The sequence below is a fragment of the Aethalodelphis obliquidens genome, unplaced genomic scaffold, assembly GCF_003676395.1.
Source record: "Aethalodelphis obliquidens isolate GAN/ISIS:26980383/991018 unplaced genomic scaffold, ASM367639v1 scaffold4, whole genome shotgun sequence".
Classification (NCBI taxonomy): Eukaryota; Metazoa; Chordata; class Mammalia; order Artiodactyla; family Delphinidae; genus Aethalodelphis; species Aethalodelphis obliquidens.
The window spans coordinates 83,100,848-83,116,927 of record NW_020837948.1 but is presented as its reverse complement, the minus strand read 5'-3'; the positions used below and the strand labels follow the sequence as shown (position 1 = coordinate 83,116,927).

The following is a 16,080-nucleotide window of genomic DNA, read 5'->3' as shown; positions in this document are numbered from 1 at the left end:
TATATATAGTAGTTTGTATGTATTAATCCCATACTCCCAATTTATCCCTCCTTCCCTCCATTTCTCCTTTGGTAACCATAAGTTTGTTTTCCGTGAGTCTGTTTTGTATATAGATTCATTTGTATTACTTTTTAGATTCCACATATAAGTAATGTCATACAATATTTGTCTTTCTCTGTTGGACTTTCTTCAGTTAGTATGTTAATCTCTAGGTCCATCCATGTTACTGCAAATGGCAGTATCAATATTTCATTCTTTTTTATGGTTGAGTAATATTCCAGTGTGTGTGTGTGTGTGTGTGTGTGTGTGTGTGTGTGTGTGTGTGTGTGTATCATATCTTCTTGAACCATTCATCTGTTGATGAGCACTTGGGTGTTTCCATGTCTTGGCTATTGTAAATAGTGCTACTATGAACATGTATGTATGTTTTCCAATTAGAGTTTTCGTGAAAGATCTAGATTCCAATTTGATAGCAGCACTGGCTCACACCACCACCTGAACAAATTATTTAGCCTTATTGTCCTTTGATTTTCTAAATTGCAAATTGGGAATAACATCTGTTGAACAAATGAAGCCTCTAATAGATATATGTTGAAAAAAAGAATCTTACAATGAAAGCATCTTGTAAACAATGATTATTCTAATGCTGGTTTTCCATTATGTCCTTGATATTCTTTCTCCTTACGCATATGTAGCCCAAAGAAGCAGCTTTCCCTTTTACTGAATAGAATGATAGCAGACCAGCTAATGCGCTGACCTATTTGGGGGCGTAGTCTAGGGGGCGGAGCCAGAAAGCTGTCCATCATGAAGATTGATGTCACCTGTAGCTGTCTTTGAACCATTCTGAGTCTCACTCCCTCAGTGTGGTGTTTCTTGGCTCCTCAAAGCTGCTAGGATGACTGGTGCTGCAGGGGAACAACTTCCCAGAGCCCAGCCCCCCACCAGCTGGGTCAGTGCACTGACAGGGTAAATCGGCAGCACAAGTGTTGTTTGGGGAGTTGCTGTGAGCTAGGATGTGTCCCCACTGAAAGGAAAAAATAGTCTATTGTGCTTGTGAAGCACAAAGAGATAGGACCCAGGGAAGTCTGCCCTGAACAAAATCTGTGGTCCATCCCCAGGCCCAACTTCTGACCACTCTAGTCAAGGTTACAGGGCACCATGTTATGTTGTGCACAGTGCAGTCTGACAGCTGGTTCGCCGTTCCACGTTGTTCCCTGCAGCCTGATGTTCCCTGGCCCCACTGATCTTCCTGTCCCTTTTCGGTCCTCATCCCTCCCTGACGTATGGAGGGCAGAATCTGCCTGCAAGCCGGGAGACCTGATTATGATTCCACCTTTGCTGCCAGTTAGCTCTGTGACCTTGGGCGACATTTTAGCAGTCCTCTGGCCTCAGTTTCCTTACTAAATGGAAAACAGTGACATGGGAAACAGGAACAAGGCAAGGAGGACTGAGTCAGGTCACCTCTAAGTTCCCTTCCTTTTTATTATCCAACAGCAGTGCTTCCCTAGGGGACCCCTGCCAGCGTTCTATCTTGAGGCAAAGCCATACACTTCAGATCTGCTCTTTCAGATCTGCTCTTTCATAGCCTTTCCCACCCCACCTCCAGTATACTTTACCTTCCCAATGCCTAGACCTGACTTTGCCCTCCAAGATGACAAATAATGCATTACATGCACCCACTGCTAAGAAAGGTGAATTTCACCTAATTTGCAGGAATAAGCATGGGACTCGGAGTCAGACCCAAATAACAATCCTGCCTTTGCTAAGCTAATCTGGGACTTTTGAGTAAGGTACTAGACATTTCTCAGGCTCCATTTTCCATCTCTAATGGATGTAATGCCTACTTTGCAAGGCTGCAGGGAGGATTAAATGGATACAATTCATGTAAAGCACTTAGCACAGTGCCTGGCACAGAAAGTGGGCTCAACAAATGTAGTTGCCTCCCTTTCCCCAGTTGGATAAAATTGGTGCTTATTAAAAACCAACCACATCCTTCTTCCTTACCCTCAAGGCAATGACTGTGATCATGAGACTAAATGGGCAGGACAGTTAGCATAGTATTAAAAAGAGAGCACTTAATAAATCATTATTACTATTACCATTATCATCATCATCATTATATAAATTGTTGACTTGTATAAACATTTTCTAAATTAATTCGGCATCAATTTATTTACAGAGATGCACTCTGCTCCTTAAATATTCTGACAGGTGGTCTAGCTGAATTTTTTTTAACTAAAAAACACTATAATTTAATAAACTTCCACAAATTAGGGAAGGACTTGACTCAAGTTACACACCTTCTTTTTAAGAACGTGTGAATTCCGTGGGGGTGAGGTGCAAAAGCTGGTGTTTGAAAAATAAATTAAAAATAGGTCTTTAAGAAACTAAAATCTGTGTCTTTTGGCATTGCTAAAATGTAGAGAACGCATCTGCAGTATTTAGAACCGGTGGCCAGATTGAAAGTTACGGTACCTAAATCCAGGCTGGATTTAGTTCCCTGAAAGCCACCCACATCTTCAAACACTGTTTTCTAAATTCGTGTGCTTAGAGTTTTGTTAACCCAAATATAGACATAATGAAAAATTATAGTGAAACTAGTCAAACCCAGGATTGTAGGATTTTAGAACTGGAAAGGGTCTTGGAGATAATTGAATTCAAACTCCAAATTTTGCAAATGAAAATATACTAAAGGTCCAGAGAAGTCTTAACATTGCCTAGTGACTTCTCCTTTGGTGGCAAAGGACTTTCTCAGTGAGCAGCTTTGGCACAACAGCAAAAGGAAAGTGACAGTCAAAGTCTTTTTTGTGGGCTTTATCACTTGGTGAGAAGAGAAAAATATATTTTGGGGGAGTCAAGTGTTTTTTCACTACCTGTATCAGGAGTAATAAGTTACCTTTGCAAGGCATTATCCAAGGATTGACAATGACCTTTCCCTATAGGCCTCACCCAGAAAGCTGAAATATGTCCAAACCAAACCAAAGCAAACCTCTGGATTTCGCATTAACACCATACACAGAATACAGTTTTGTAATTGGTTTAAAAAGGGGCTTTCTAGTACTGAGACAAACTCCATTGAGAATGTTTATAGCACAAGTATCATGGCCAGGTTCAGATATATTTGCAAGTCATTTGCATAATCCTGGAGAGAAAATAGTTGACTCTACCTATAGGGTCTTCATTTCTACTTTTTAAATTCTTTTCCCACTCTCTCTTTTCACTGGTAAAACTCTACTTTTCCAGATATATAAGCCAGAGGCAAGTGAAACATTCTGAATTAGAGCAGCTGGCTGAGGACATTTTGTCAAAATTAATGCCATGGGCTGTTAATAAGTGTTATCTTAAAAAAAAAATCAAGTGCTTGGAAAACATTGTATTAGTTATAATTAAATAGGATTCTTCACTTAAATACTTGTTAGTGCCTTTTATATGCTAATGTGCATTGTGAATCTTTTGGGAGAGTTGTGTAGATATATATTATCATTTTCAACACTCTCCTAACTTATCTGATCGTTATTCTACAAATCCTACTTTGATAATGCTGTACTAAAGCATAAGTAACCAAAAAGCAGTTCAACGTATAACTTGCAAAGTCCTATTGCATGAAATTGCATGAGAGAAAAATGAAAGTCATTGATTCCTTGAGTAGATTTTCCTTCTTGACTTCCCAAAGGCTATTCCCTACACAGGTATGGAGTCAGGATATGGTTCTTGGCCAAATGCAAAGTAGGCAAATTGTACAGAAAAGTGTTTTCCTAAGCATAGAACTATACAACAGAAGGTAAAGCTGGAAGGGAAGACTCCTTTCATGCCCAATATGTAAATGTTCGAAGTAAAGCTTTTTAAATTAAAGGTGTAGCAAGAATGAACAGAATTAGGGTCAGCCATTCCCCAGGCCCCTCCTGTCCCCTTCCCACCTCTACTGGGGATTCCTCAAAATCTGGAGGATCTATGGGGTAGGTTTGAAAACAACACATTCTTATGTGTATATAACTCCCTCATTTTTAAGTATGTAAGGTAAGTTGTTATTTATGAGAACAATTAATTTTTATAGAAAGTGGTTCTATTAAAGAAAAAGACTTCTTGTTCTGATGAATACGTTGATGGGACTAACTGAATGTAAGCTTAGGGCCAGGGAGAGAGGTGAATAGTTTGGTGCAATAAACTAGAGGAGAGTGTAGCGTCTCCACCGCAACATGGGGTTGGGGGAAGAAAACAGATGAGAAAATGACAGGAAGCGGGTGGAGGAGAGGAGTCAGTCAGAGGACTAGAGTCTAGGGTGAAAAGTGGTACAGATGTCTCAGAAGATATTCCAGGTCAGGAGATCTGTAATTCCAGATGAGTCTAAAATTCAACTTTAAGGCATCTACATTATTATGATTATAAAACCTCCCTTTTATGCTCAGATCTTCAGTAAAGTCCAAATAAACCACTATATAGAAATTGAGCAAGAAGCAAGTTTCATGTCTCAGGTTATAGAGGGTGGGACATGGATAGGCCACATGGAACAATCAACCCATAAAGTTACGTAATCCAGAAGCAACAAGGGCTCGTTCCATAAGAATGTAAGAAATCTAGACCTCAGCAGAAATCTTAGGGAAGGCTTTACACTTGCATAGAGCGTACAGTGAGGATCCCCAGTAAGGGCTGGGGATCTTACTTCAGTTGAAAGAACAGGGAGATCCCAGCAAATACCTGAATAACAGAAGGAAGTTATACTTTTGCGTGGAGGAATACTTCCTCTCCAAGGACCTGTGGCTCTCATTGCCAAAAAATGCAGTATCCCCCAAACGAGCTAACCTATATTCCTAATGATCAACTGGATCTGCTTGGATGCCTTTCTAGCACTTTAAATTTAGCATAATCCTGATTGTGTCTCCCCGCTGTCCTCCCCAAGTTCCTGTATCTTTGTTTCTTGCTTCTTTGAATGCACCCATCACTCACTCTACTTCTCAAGAAGAAACTTTATTCTCCCCTCTTTTCTTTCATTCACACCACATAGCTAAATAGTCATCCAACTTTTGCTGTCGCATACTGTCCCCTTCTACATTTTCTCACTTCTTCAGTTTAGTTTGCATATCCTTGCTAAAATGGTTCCAAGCACCTCTTAACTGCTTACTTTCTCCACTCCATCTACCCTCCATGCTTCACCAATTATCTACCCAAAATGCACATCTGGTCAAGTCACTCCACCACTAAATATCATTTTCTAGCTCCCCATTGCTCATAGGATGATGTTCCCTGTAGCCTGGCTTTTAGCCATCCTCAGTGCCAGTTCCTAAGCTCCGACCAGTGCCGGCTACAACCCCAGAGCCCTCCTCCACCTCACCTGTGATGGCGACATTTTTTTCTCTTTTATATGCTATGATTTATTATATTTAATATGGTAAAATTTAGATTCATTATAATTTAATCTCTCATCACTTTAAGTTGTACAATTCATTAACTATATCCTCTAGACTGTGCAAGAAGGCTTTTAGCCTTCTTGCAAATGCGTTCCTGCCCCACTACAAATTTCATCTGCCATTCTCCACCATATAGCATTTTCACCTCTAAAGGCCACCCACAGCATTTTCACCTCTGAATCTTTTCTTCTCCTTTTCTTGTCTTTCCCTACAAGACCTTATGCAAAACATTCATTCTCTGCCTCTTTACCATAATTCAAAATATCAGTTAAAGTTAAAAATAAAAGGTGTGATAGGAATTGTGTTTGTTCTTCAATGTTTGCCTTGTTTAATACTTTAACTCAAAAGAATAAATAATATGTACAATGCTACATGTTGTATCAGGGGAATGAGTTACAAAGATCTTTGGTGATTGCTAATTACACCTCACAGGTGACCACTACCCTACATGTATGTCTGGGCTTGACCAATGGAACGCCTACTCTCTGGAGACTGATTCTTGCTAACGATTGATTCTTGCTAAAAATGTAGTGTAAAGGCATAGAATACAGCTTGAGAAAAATGGTGCTTGAGTCTTTGTTTCATTATTCATTGTCCAAGTGGCTTTAGGCAAAACATTTCACTTCTCTGAACTTTAATTTTTATCTGTTATACAGTATCTACTTCCCAGGATTGTTATGCAGATCAAATGGAATCAAGTATGTGAAAATACTCTGAAAAAAGTAGAGAAAGGGCTTTGTAATCTATAAAATGCTATGCAAATGTGAAAAGGAGTGCTATGAAAAGATAACTGGACATGGGGTCAAAATGCATGGTGCAGGGATTCCCTGGCAGTCCAGTGGTTAGGACTCCATCTGTGCTTCCACTGCAGGGGGCCCAGGTTCGATCCCTGGTTGGGGAACTAAGATCCTGCAAGCTGCATGGTGTGGTAAAAACAAAACAAAAACAAACACAAACAAACAAAAACCATGGTGCTGTGGGTTGACCTGTGTCCTACAAAATGACATATTCAAGTCCTAATCCCCAGTACCTGTAAGTGTGACCTTATTTAGAAATAGGGCATTTGCAGATGTAATTAAATTAAGATGAGATCACTAGGGTGGGCCCTAATCCAATATGACTAGTGTCATTATAAGAAGAGAAGACAGAGAAGCAGGGAAGAATGCCATGTAAAGGTGGGTGCAGAGACTGGAGTGATGCATCTGTAAGCTAAGAACCACAATGGATGCCAACCATCGCCAGAAGTTAATGCAGAGGCATGGAAAAGATTTTCCCTCAAAGCTCTCAGAAGGAGCCAGTCCTGCTGACACCTTGATTTCAGACTTCTAGCCTCTGGAACTGAAGATGGTAAATTTCTTTTGTTTTTAAGCTACCCAGCAGCCTGTGATACTTTGTTGTGGCAGCCCTAGGAAACTAACTCACATGGGTGTGAATTAACTCCATCACTAATTAACTATTTGAATTTGGGTTTAATTATTTAAAAATTTCCCCTGATAACTTAAGGACACTTACCTTTCTGTGATTGTTTCTCTGAGACCACTGGCCACCCCTTTGACCACGGTGCTGGCTTTGGGGGTCAGCACCACCTGAGATATAAAAAATGATCCCTTCTTCCTTCTCTCAGTGATGGATGCCTGAAGAAACTGGATCAGTTTTTCCGGGTCTGTGGTGTTGGCCCAAGGTGCTGGCATCATCTGCCCAGGCCAGAGAAAGGGTACTTCCAGAGCCACTGGACTGTGGTAGAAGACCAGCACTTGGTAGTCCTTCTCCCACAGGTACTTTAGACTCACTTCCTGGGCAAAAATCGCTGGGCACATTTTATTTCCATAGATGTCTTTCAGCATTTGGACGAGTTTTTCATGGTGATACTTCTGCATCCCATAAAAGTGGTTGAAGTCCAAGAATACTACCTCCTTATGGTGATCTGTGAGGAATGCATTGATCTCCTCAAGGCCTTCATTGACTTTGGCACTGAACAAACCATGAGCAAAGTAGAGTTCATTGTCGGGGTCTCTAGGCTTGGTGGAAATTCGAAGATCAAAATAACGGATCCCAGCTCCTAGCTGACCAGTAAAGTTCATGGTTTGAGTGGCTAGCCACTTCCGCATCAGCTTTTTCGCCACAGTTCCAAACACAGAGACAAAATTCTGGACAGTTTCTGGCTGTTCAGGCCCCACTGGAGAGGCTTCATCAATGTAGAAGCTGAAGGAATCATGAGATCCTAGAAGAATAACAAGGCACAATGTGGTTACATTTCAGTCCTTTGTCCTTCCCAACTTCTTTCCCTCTTGCCATGTCCATATCTCTCCCTCAAATGAGCCAAAGGAAATACTAAGGAATATTTACCTAGTACATTCGAATGTCTTAGAAGGGTCTTTTTTTATAACCTAGTATAGTACATGGAGGACTTCAACTGACCAAATGGTTTGTAAAATGATAAGAAAAAAATCCCAACTAATCAATTTTTTAAAATTCAAAAGATCATCTTCTACTTCTGTAAACCAAGAATTTAATATATTCATTAGGGTTGGTTTTCCATATAGGTGGCGTAAGTGACCATTCATAAAGTAGAATTTATAGGAACTCACCAGTTCCCAAATACTTTGTCTACAATCTTGCCCTTTCCCTCTATTTTGGGTTGATTGTAAGCCTAGAGGGCTTGTTTCAATGAATAAAGAAGACCTTTTCACAGGTAGATGATCAGTGTTACTTCCTGCACTTTGGAAAGCACAAGAGATCACGGGAATAAAGGAGGGGAGAAATAAGGCAAGAGGACGGTACAATTTCTGATATTTTAACATCATTCTTGACCTGCATTTGGGCAATTGTGAATGTAGATGAAGTCAGGTACTTTTTACATATTGAATAAACAATTATTTTTTTCTTGCAAATTAACACAACTGATGGTATTTAAAAATTAACTAGTAGACTATTTTCTTCACAGATATTTCCTCTCTACAGTGAATGCTCTCTTTGGAGTTGCTTCCAAATTTAGAAGAATTTCTTCCTAGGGAGAACCTATTTAATTATTTATTTTTGGCAGTTACAAATATCAAACCTCCAGAAATGTAGCAATGAACATGTGTATGATTTGCCTGTAAGTACAGAGTGCCATTTAAAATATCATTGGACACAATAAAGGAAAATTATTTCATTTTAATTTTAGAGATACAGATGTAGAGAACAAATGTATGGACACCAAGGGGGGAAAGTGGTGGGGTGTGGTGGTGGTGGGATGAATTGGGAGATTGGGATTGACATATATACACTAATATGTATAAAATGGATAACTAATAAGAACCTCTGCATAAAAAAATAAATTAAATTACATTAAAAATTAAAAAAATATTCAGAAACATTACAGAGAATCTTCACTTAAAAGTTCTTTTAAATAATTTTTAAAGGTAAATGTAAGATTACCAGATCAAAATAAAGTTCTTTTGACTTTGAAAAAAAAAAAAAGCCTCCTTTACTTCTTGGTAAAATTAAATTAATATATTCTGAATTTTTCACACATTAGAAAAGGCAGATGTCATTATTCCCCATCTGTTACTCAGGCTTCCTTACACCTTGTTGCTCACTCCTGATTTACATCCATTGAAGTACAGCTTTTTCTAGATTTTTCACTCTTCCAACCCAAGATGTGTACTTGTGCACGTGCATGCACACACACACACACACACACACACACACCTGTAAGTTTATTATCACCTCAGGGCCTTTAACTGTTAAGCTATTTGAAGCAAAATTTTTTAGTGATGCAATATTTATCTTTGTCTATATTCCATATCTATGTCAATCTATATCTCTATGCCTATAGAGATATATCTATTTATGTCTAGCAGTAAACAGACTACAGTAATTACAAGAGTATGGATATTAGACACCATGGTGGGTTGTTAGAAAAAATAGTTTGAAACATACTTTGACACCTTGTAAATCATAACCTTTCAAGACTTGGAACAGATAATTCCTCAGAATTATTGGAATTTTTCAAACAATGAAAGGTAACCCCAAAATATAGAAATACCACATTTACTTTCATCCGGAACTATCTGATCTATTTATCTTTAGTAGATGGTATGGGAAGAAAATGTCAGCACTTTCTGGATAAGGAAAACTGTCAGTTTGGATCTGGCAGTGGCAAATTTTAATAGGGATTTAAATTGCTGCATGCTGATTTATTAGTTGCTGTTCAGTGAATGGCTAATATAAATGAAGAAACTAAACTGTACTATGGTTTAATATACAGCAAGATTATGTTTAAAGAAAGAAATAAAGAAGTGAGCTTAAGAAGAGTTATAATGGGCTTCCCTGGTGGCGCAGGGGTTGAGAGTCCGCCTGCCGATGCAGGGGACACGGGTTTGTGCCCCGGTCCGGGAGGATCCCACATGCCGCGGAGCGGCTGGGCCCGTGAGCCACGGCCGCTGAGCCTGCGCATCTGGAACCTGTGCTCCACAACGGGAGAGGCCACAACAGTGAGAGGCCCGCGTACCAAAAAAAAAAAAAAAAAAAAAAGTGAGTTATAATGAAATGATCTAGGATTGGATTAAAATAAGTATAAATAAGTAAATAAACCCTTAAAATAAGGGTTAATTTATAAAATTTTAAATTAATTTACAGGCATGTGAAGAAAAGGTGGATGAAAGTAATTAGTTACTTCTGTAATCTAATAGAAGACATAATTGGAAGCACACAGAAAGGGAATTAAATATGACTAGACTTCTTTCAGAAATGAGTTGCTCCTTGTTTTTGACACGTTACTAGAAATATTAATTTGTTATTAAGGCCAAAATAAGGTAATATTAAAAATAAAAATTAAAAACAGATAACAGGCAGAAGGAGAAACCACTGATACCCCCACCAGTATTTGTTCTAAGCTTGAGGAGCAGAATTATTCACCAGATGCAAATATTATTTGAAGAGAATTAAATTATCAATCAACATAAAACACTATCTATGCATTTTGGGAGAAAATACATAATCTAACATTGGCCAAGAAAGAATATTTTCAAGACTTTTAATTTCATTTGGAATAGTAGTTCCTCCCAAATTTCAAAATTTCCTCTAAACCATGAAGCTTTCTATTTGTTTGAACTTAAAACAAAAATACAGCACTACTACTTTATGACTTTCAATAACAGAGAAAGCCTCTGGCCCAGCCCTGTGTCTTTAAAATCAGGGAGCCTGCCCATGAGCAAAACAGTGCTAAACACTATTTCTTTGTTCTAAATCCACAACCTGTGTGCCTTATCTGGTCTAATATTTTGCTTCTACACTGGTTCAGTGTTCCTGTCCTCTTGTCCTCTTATTCTTATTTTATCTACCGCCCAAACTTGTACCTTGGACATGATACTTAAAGTTGCTCCTTTGATTCTGAACTTAGCTTTTCAATTTTGGCTTTGATTTGTCCTCTCTACTTAGACAAGAGCTGGCCACTCCCATTATGAACCCAGGCCAGTCAAGTTCCTTTGCTCTGGCTCTGAATAAGTGAATGGAATGGAAGAGGTTATTTTCTTTCATTTCTTAGAAACAGCCACTTTTATTAGTTTCTCCTCAGTCGGCTACATCATTCCCTCATTCAGACCGTAGGCATACTTCTAAGACAGACCTTAACATTCCCTGCCATCCTGACATTTACATCTCTCTGTTGAGTGTAGGCCCAATCTAGTGACTTTTTTCTAATAAATTAAATAACACAAACATGATGGGATACCACTTCTGAGATTATGCTGCAAAAGACTGTGACTTCCATCATGCTACTCTTTCTCTTGCTGGTTTTGATGAAACAAACTGCTGTGCTGCAGAGGTCCATGTAACAAAGACCTGGGAATGGCCTCCAGCCAGCAGCAAGTTAGGAACAGAGTCCCTCAGTCTAACAGCCCTCAAAGATCCGAATCCTTCAATAGCCACTGAGTAACCTTGGAAGCACATCCTGCCCCAGTGGGATCTTGACTGCAGCCTTGTGAGAGATCTTGAAGCAGAGGATTCAGTTAATATTTGCCTAGACTCCTGACCCACAGAAACTGTGTGTTGTTTTAAGTTACTAAGTTTGGGGATAATTTGTTACATAGCAATAGTTAACTAATGAAAGCTATAACAACCCTTTGGGGTTAATGAGGGCATTTGAGGTCTACAAACCCAAGCACCTAATATAAGAACTTGAAATGTTAATGAAGAGAAATTAAATTTAAAATGTTCATACGCACCTCTTTATGCTTGTAAACTATGTATCAGCTAAAAGAACGAGTGAAAGAAATCAAGTTGGTTTAAAAAGTTTTCTTGAATGGAGGAGTTACTCCATTCTGCATTCTGGTATGGCTGATCTTAGATGTCATATAGTCTAATCAGCTAAAATGCAGCATCCATTTTATTAACTCAACAGTGTAAGGGATCTGTGTGATCATCTCATTTTTATGGTCTCTTGTAGTACTGAACTTAACATCTTATCCTATAATTTGCTGTGGTAGGAAGACCTCTAGGATGGCCCCCCCAAACTTCCATCCCCTGTTATAGATGTCCTGTATAATCCCCTCCACTTGAACATGGTAAATATGAGGGATATCATTCTCATGATTATGTTCCAGTATATGGAAGAGTTTTTTTTTTCAGATGTAATTAAGGTCCCTAATCAGTTGGCTTTGTGTTAACTAAAGAGAGATTATCCTGAGTGGACCTAACCTAAGCAGGTAAGCCCATCAAACAGAGACAACAAGCAGCAGCAGATGTTCTGTTGTCCTTAAGAAACAAAATGCAATGTGGTAGAGAGGACCGTGTGGCAGTTGAAGTGATTAATAGCCTACCAAAATGATATGAAAATTACTTTGAGCTGAATATATCTGAACAATCAGCAGCCGCATACAGAAACATTATCTAAATTTAAATAGAACCTCTGAAAATATAGTTACCACTGACTTCCCTCCCAGGGAGTTACTTGATTGGGGAAAAACAAAAACAAAAACAAAAAACGACACTCAGCACCAGAAGTGTGAATTCAGCTGCTTGTTAGAATTAAAAAAAAAAAAAAATAGAACCTTCCATACTCTCCCAGTGAAGCTCTATCTACCCCTCTTTTGTTAAGTTTAGTATATAAGCCTTTTCTTTCTGGTTATTCCAGTAAGTTACTAGTCTCTGAGTGCTTCTGCATGTACACTGTGCATGCATAAATAAACATTGTCTTTTCTCCTGTTAATCTATCTATTGTTGATTAATTTGTAGACCACCAATCACTGGACCCAAGTTGGAAGAGGAAAAGATTTCCTTCTTATGAAGTGAAGAGTTGGCAGCTTCTAGGAGCTGAGGGCCACAGTGCTACAACTCAAAGAACTACATTCTGCCAACAATCAGCAAGCTTTCAAAAGGATCCTTAGCCGCAAATGAAATTACAGCCTTGGCCAATACTTTGATTTCAGACTGATGCAGCCTGGTCTTCATATTAAATTAGGCAATACAGTACTTTGAAAACAGCATTGAATGTGTTGGAAGACTAGGCTTGAATTCGAGCTCAGTTACTAACTCAAAGTTTAACACTGGAGGGTCATCGGATTGTTAACTCTTCTGGTTTCGGATTTTCCAATTTGTTCAATTAAGATACTCTCCACACCTACTTCATATGATTCTTACAAGGAAGAAATGAACTCATGTTCATGAAGGTTCCATAAAAGAACTATAACACTTAAATTACAATTATTTTCATTTGGTGATATACCTAGTCACAAAACATCTATTCACTTGTGGCTAAGAAAAACATTACCTAGACAAACACACATTGGGACATCTGTGCAAGCAGGAACGGAAATGATTTAAGTTGCAGGATTTAGATTTTTGTAAATAGTTTTTGAAAATCAGATTCTTATCCATCACTTGTCTAAGATTTAGCAAATGTAGGACAATCAACATTACCACATTTCTTGTTGCTTTGAACAGCAGCTAAATATTTACATTCTGCCATGTTAAGAAAATTGATCTGTTATGTATATTAAGCACTACCTCTCTTCCATTCAATATCTTTCCAGCATTATTTATAAAAGCTCTTTGAGATGGAGTTCTGGTTGGTCTCTCAGTTTGGTCACAGTTCCATTTCAAATTCTGCAAAATTATGGGTTTAATAAACATCAAAGAAAATGCATCAAGTTCATTTCATCTGTGAACCTTCAGAACAAGAAGGCCCAGGAGGCTAAGGTTTGACATGCTCATGAGTGTGCAATTCTGATATCTATATCCTGATCTTAGAATTCAGGCTCTGACTCCATCAATATAAGAACTGCTCCTCTCCTGGTCTCTGCAGGGCACTAAGCTTGGTTGCAAAAGTTTATGCATGGCACTCTGTATTTCCCTTTCCTTGCCTGTTTTATTCCTATTTTATTTAGCACAGTGCCAAGGTTTTTAAGATTCCTGCTTTCTGGGAACAGGTTTCCTGTGTATTTGATATCTTGGTACCTTTTGTGATTATAAGGCCAACACCACAGGAGTAGGGAAGCATACGTACCTGCAATCTGTGAACCAAAAGAAGACTGCTGGATGAAGGGGTGAAAGAGTATATTTAGCTTTTGACGCCCTTTTCTAGGGTAGAAGATAAGCAGGTGGTAGTATCTCCACTTTCCATGGGAAGAGACAGAGTTCTGGAGTGAAGTTTACCCACTGGTCTTCCCTTCATGAAAGTCTCAGTCCTAGTCTTCTGCAACTTACATGTATTCCCTTCTCTGTGGCAAAGCCTTTGTTCACTCATGGTGGTCTTCCTTTCCCCTGAATTCACAGTTCGTCTAGTCTGCAGCTTCTTCTCATCAACCAGTACCAGTTATTAGATGTTGTAACTAATGCTCATTATGTTCATTGAATTTTTATTCAGTCTTTATATCTTGCTCTCCACCTGCAATCCCCCAACATACATATTGATTTTAATCTAGATTGTAAGCTTCCCCAAAAGAAAAAACTATGCCTTATAATCTCCTGTGCCCACTACTGTATCCAGCTTTATAAATATAAAAACATTTGGTTCAAGTCAATGGGTCAAAATTGTTCACATGGGATATGCTATAAAAGCAAAATCACTACTTCTACTAATAACCATTTTTACAGATTAGGCCATTATTGACCCCCTTTTTCTTTACTATTTCCTTTTAGATTTCTCAGAAAATTAGTCTACACAGACTGGCTCTCTCTCCCTAACTTTGGTTCCATCTTTAACTGCTGTAATCACACTATCATGATTGTAACTCATATAAAACCTCTGTGAAATATCCTCAGTGACTACTAAAGAAACTCACCAGCCTTCTGTGATCTCATTCCTAAATCCTAGCACAGAGCTTAGCAGGCATTTAAGTTAACATTGTTGAGTAAAGGAATGAGTGAATCCTGCTCAGCCTTGCTGGAACATTTGATACTTCCTTCTTGAAATATTTTCCTCCTTTGGCTTTTTAGCCATGACTCTTTCCTAGTTTTTCTACTTTCTTGTAACTGTCCTTTCTCAGTCTCCTTTTGCCGCCTCTTGCTGCTCTTCCAATTCCTAAATGAGAGTGTTATCCAAAGTTCTATTCAAGACTTCAACTTGCTCCATGCTTCTTCCTAGGGTGATCTCATTCATTTCTTTGGCCTCATGCCTTATAATAGATGCATAATAAATTGATCCAATCTAATCTGACCTCCATTACAGATTCCCTGTCTGCCTATCAGGCAACTAAATTTCATTGCTCCATGGGAAACTTAAACTTAAAATGTTTTAGATGAAGCATAGTATCTTCCCCTTCAAACCTGCTCCTTTATATGTGTCCCTATGATACTTATCTCATATTCCTTCCATCTCATCCTTGGATTCATCTTGAATTCTTACTTGCCCCTCAAACCTCACATTCAGTCAGCCTTAAAGTCCCATTGTACTGACCTCCAAATCCTCTCTCAGATATGGCCTCTTCTTTTCCATTCCATTGTCAATGGCCTGGTTTCCAGTTGGGACCACTGACATAGCTCTTAGGTAATGTTCCCTTTATCCTAGCTACTACCATTTAACCTTCCTCTTCAGGCATTATCCTGCCTCAGCCTCTAGAATGGACTTAATCTTAGGAAAAAAGCTATAGAATTGATTTCAGACAATAGAGTGGCACGTCTCATCAAATTCCTCTTGCTCTCTGTCTCACTTTCATTAACAGGAATCTGGTCTTGGTAACTTATCCAGTATTCAAGTCTTCTAAGGAAATTATTTCCTCTTATGACTCCATCCCACCCTTAGGATACTGAAATTTCACCACTAAATGTTAGGCTGGTAAGTAGAACTTAGTTATGTGTTGAGTCTCTCTGCCTGTTGGTGTTCCTTCAATATTGTCGACTCCAGAGTACTAATTAGTCAGCTCCATTCCCTGTTACCTTGTACTAAAATCCCTAAACACAACTCTGTGTGGACTCTGGCCTTGAGAGGGTACAAACCTGATTGATGGCATAGAGGACTCTGACCTCAGCACATGATCATCTCTGCAGGGAGATCTGTACTGCCCCATTCCCGGTAGTACTTAATAAACAAAACCTCCTATTGGTTTCTGACTGTAATAGAGTAGGGAACATACACAGATTATGAAAAAATATTAATTCTCAAATCACTTTTACTTGATTTGGAAGTCAGTCAATTCTCTCCAATTGTAACTATACAATGCTCAATCTGACAGAAAAAAATGTAAAAATCAAT

The 16,080-nt window shown here is 38.7% G+C and overlaps 1 protein-coding gene across 1 annotated transcript in view; it reads right to left on the bottom strand.

Moving 5' to 3' along the window:
- Positions 1-15,366, bottom strand: part of PLCXD3 (phosphatidylinositol specific phospholipase C X domain containing 3) — a 60,205-nt gene extending 44,839 nt beyond the window's left edge. Inside the window, exons 1-3 of the mRNA XM_027101270.1 lie at positions 15,286-15,366; positions 13,894-14,002; positions 6,918-7,626 (exon numbers count right to left, since the gene is read on the bottom strand). Coding sequence (XP_026957071.1) covers positions 6,918-7,626; positions 13,894-14,002; positions 15,286-15,366 — 899 coding nt within the window. The remainder of the gene's footprint in view (positions 1-6,917; positions 7,627-13,893; positions 14,003-15,285) is intronic.
- Between the last annotated feature and the right edge of the window lie 714 nt (positions 15,367-16,080).